The 2,196-nt window shown below is 39.6% G+C and overlaps 1 protein-coding gene across 1 annotated transcript; it reads right to left on the bottom strand.

The window, feature by feature from the left end:
* Nucleotides 1-571: 571 nt before the first annotated feature.
* Nucleotides 572-1,810, bottom strand: LOC126721462 (uncharacterized). Its single transcript, XM_050424498.1, has 2 exons — nucleotides 1,570-1,810; nucleotides 572-1,512 (listed from the first exon to the last, which is right to left on the bottom strand). The coding sequence occupies exons 1-2, from the start codon at nucleotides 1,808-1,810 to the stop codon at nucleotides 572-574; spliced, it is 1,182 nt and encodes a 393-aa protein (XP_050280455.1).
* Nucleotides 1,811-2,196: the final 386 nt, after the last annotated feature.

The raw sequence follows: 2,196 nt of genomic DNA, 5'->3' as shown, positions 1-2,196 counted from the left end.
AATTCAATACATAAGTTGCTTTCCCTTTTTCCTAGTCAAATACTAGTATGTGCGACAGGCTTTTGCAACTCATTATCACTTTTCATTTGGAGATTTACATTTGGAGAGCTCTATAGCAAAAACATAAAAATAAAGTGGGAAGAGATATAGGCACAAGTCTATGCAAGTATCAAGACCATCAAGACTATTGACCAATCATTCATGACAAGTTTGAAGATCTATTTACAACAATCACACATAGATTTCAAGATTTCTCCTACACAGATAAATGTGCATACATAACAAGCTAGGCTCGTACATGCACTACGCCATTAGTACGAAGGTACTAGGCCAAACTCACATGTGATACACAAAAAACAAGTGATCAAAATTTTTGAAGATTTTTCAATTTTTATGGTTTTTGAATTTTTTGGACAAAATAAAAAACATAACAAGAAAAATAAGAGCAATAACAAGTAAGAGCAAAACTTGTAAAACAAACATGCTAAAAACAGAAATAATATGCATGATATGATGCATGAACCTATGATCCTAAGCATTGGAAGTATTGATGCATGGACATAGAAGATAATCATGCATGAGTACCCCTCTTCACCCACACATCATGTGTGTTTGGGGTGATATCCCTATAGGATTGGGTACGTGAATTGTGTTCTTCAAACCTGCTGTTGAAGTTTGCCAAACATGTGGTGAATGCCTCAATCATCATCATTATGTCCATCACACCGGAATCTCCATTTTGACTTCTTGGTTGCCCAACAGCCCAATTCCTCTTGTCATCTTTTGGTACTCTTGACCTTTGATCCCTAGCATTAGTCAATGCTCTCAGCTTATAACAATTAGGTCTGGTGTGTCCTTGAAGTCCACAATGATGGCATATATGGTTCGTTCTTGAACCTCTTTGTGATTTTGAAGGTGATCTCCCATTGGCTTCAGACCTGAACTTTGATTGGTTGCGAGGCTTGTTCAACATCCTTTGGTCAGCCACATTCTTCTTTTTCTCAACCTTTGCCTTCTCCATAGTAGAGGCAACTACAACTGGCTCTTTGGCCTTCACAAATTTCACTTCTTTGGAGATATTCACAGCTGAACTACTTTCTCTGGTGTATCTCGATCCGATTTTGTCAGAGAAAGGTCTTTGATGAGAAAGGACTTCATTGAGCTTCTTGGAGGAGACTTGCTCTACTTTAGCATTGGCTTGAACCACTTCAAGCTCAAGAAATTTTATCTTTGAGTAGGCTTCGGTCAGTTCTCCATTCAACGTCTCTATTTCACATTTGGCCTCCTTATAATGCACTACAAGACTTCTATAGTCCTCCTCTGCTTTCTTCATCTTCTTCACAGCCACCTTGGCCACCTTTGCATACTCTCCTGACTTTTCAAGGAGAGAGTTGTAATTCTCTCGAAGACCGGCTGTATCTTTATGTACTTCAACATCCAATTCTTCTACAATTCCCATGGATTCCTCATCACTATGCTTCCTAAGTTCTTGCACAAGCAAATTCAAGCCCTCTGAAGATTCAACATGAGCAATAGTCATAAATGCTGAGAAATTCCCTTCTTCATCACTGCTATCCTCCGAATCTGAATTGGAAGAATCCGAATCACTAAGAGTTATGGCATATGCCTTGACCTTCATTCTCAAATAATTAGGACATTCTCTTTTAACATGTCCATGTCCATTGCACTCGAAGCAAGTGATTCCTTGAGTAGATTGAGGCTCCTTCTCATCTTTCTTCCTGAATTCCTTCCTATCACCCTTGTAAGATGAAAACTTCCCTTTGTTGAAAGGCTTCCCACTGTTTTTCATCTTCAAAAATTTTTAGAAGTTCTTTGCAAGGAATGATACTTCCTTCTCCACATCATCCTCTTCGAAGGAGTTGTCCATTCTCTCGATGATGGTTTTAAAAGCAAGTGATTTGCTCGATTTATGAGAAGGCAGTCCTAGCTCATATGTTTGGAGAGATCCAATTAGCTCTTGGATTTTGATCTCATCCAAGTCTTTACAACCTATTATCGCATGACCAACATGGGTGTTCACCAGACATAACTCATCACTGAGAATGTCAAGGCGAGCATCCATGCACACAAACGGTGCCATGATGGCCTCGACAGTCACTCCACCCATAAAAGAAAAAGGAGCGACGGTGGATGGAGTTGAAGAAGTTGGAGGATTCACCGTCTTGGTCCGTGGCC

This window comes from Quercus robur, chromosome 4 (assembly GCF_932294415.1).
Source record: "Quercus robur chromosome 4, dhQueRobu3.1, whole genome shotgun sequence".
In the NCBI taxonomy this organism is placed as follows: domain Eukaryota; kingdom Viridiplantae; phylum Streptophyta; class Magnoliopsida; order Fagales; family Fagaceae; genus Quercus; species Quercus robur.
This window is presented reverse-complemented; position numbering and strand designations above follow the sequence as displayed.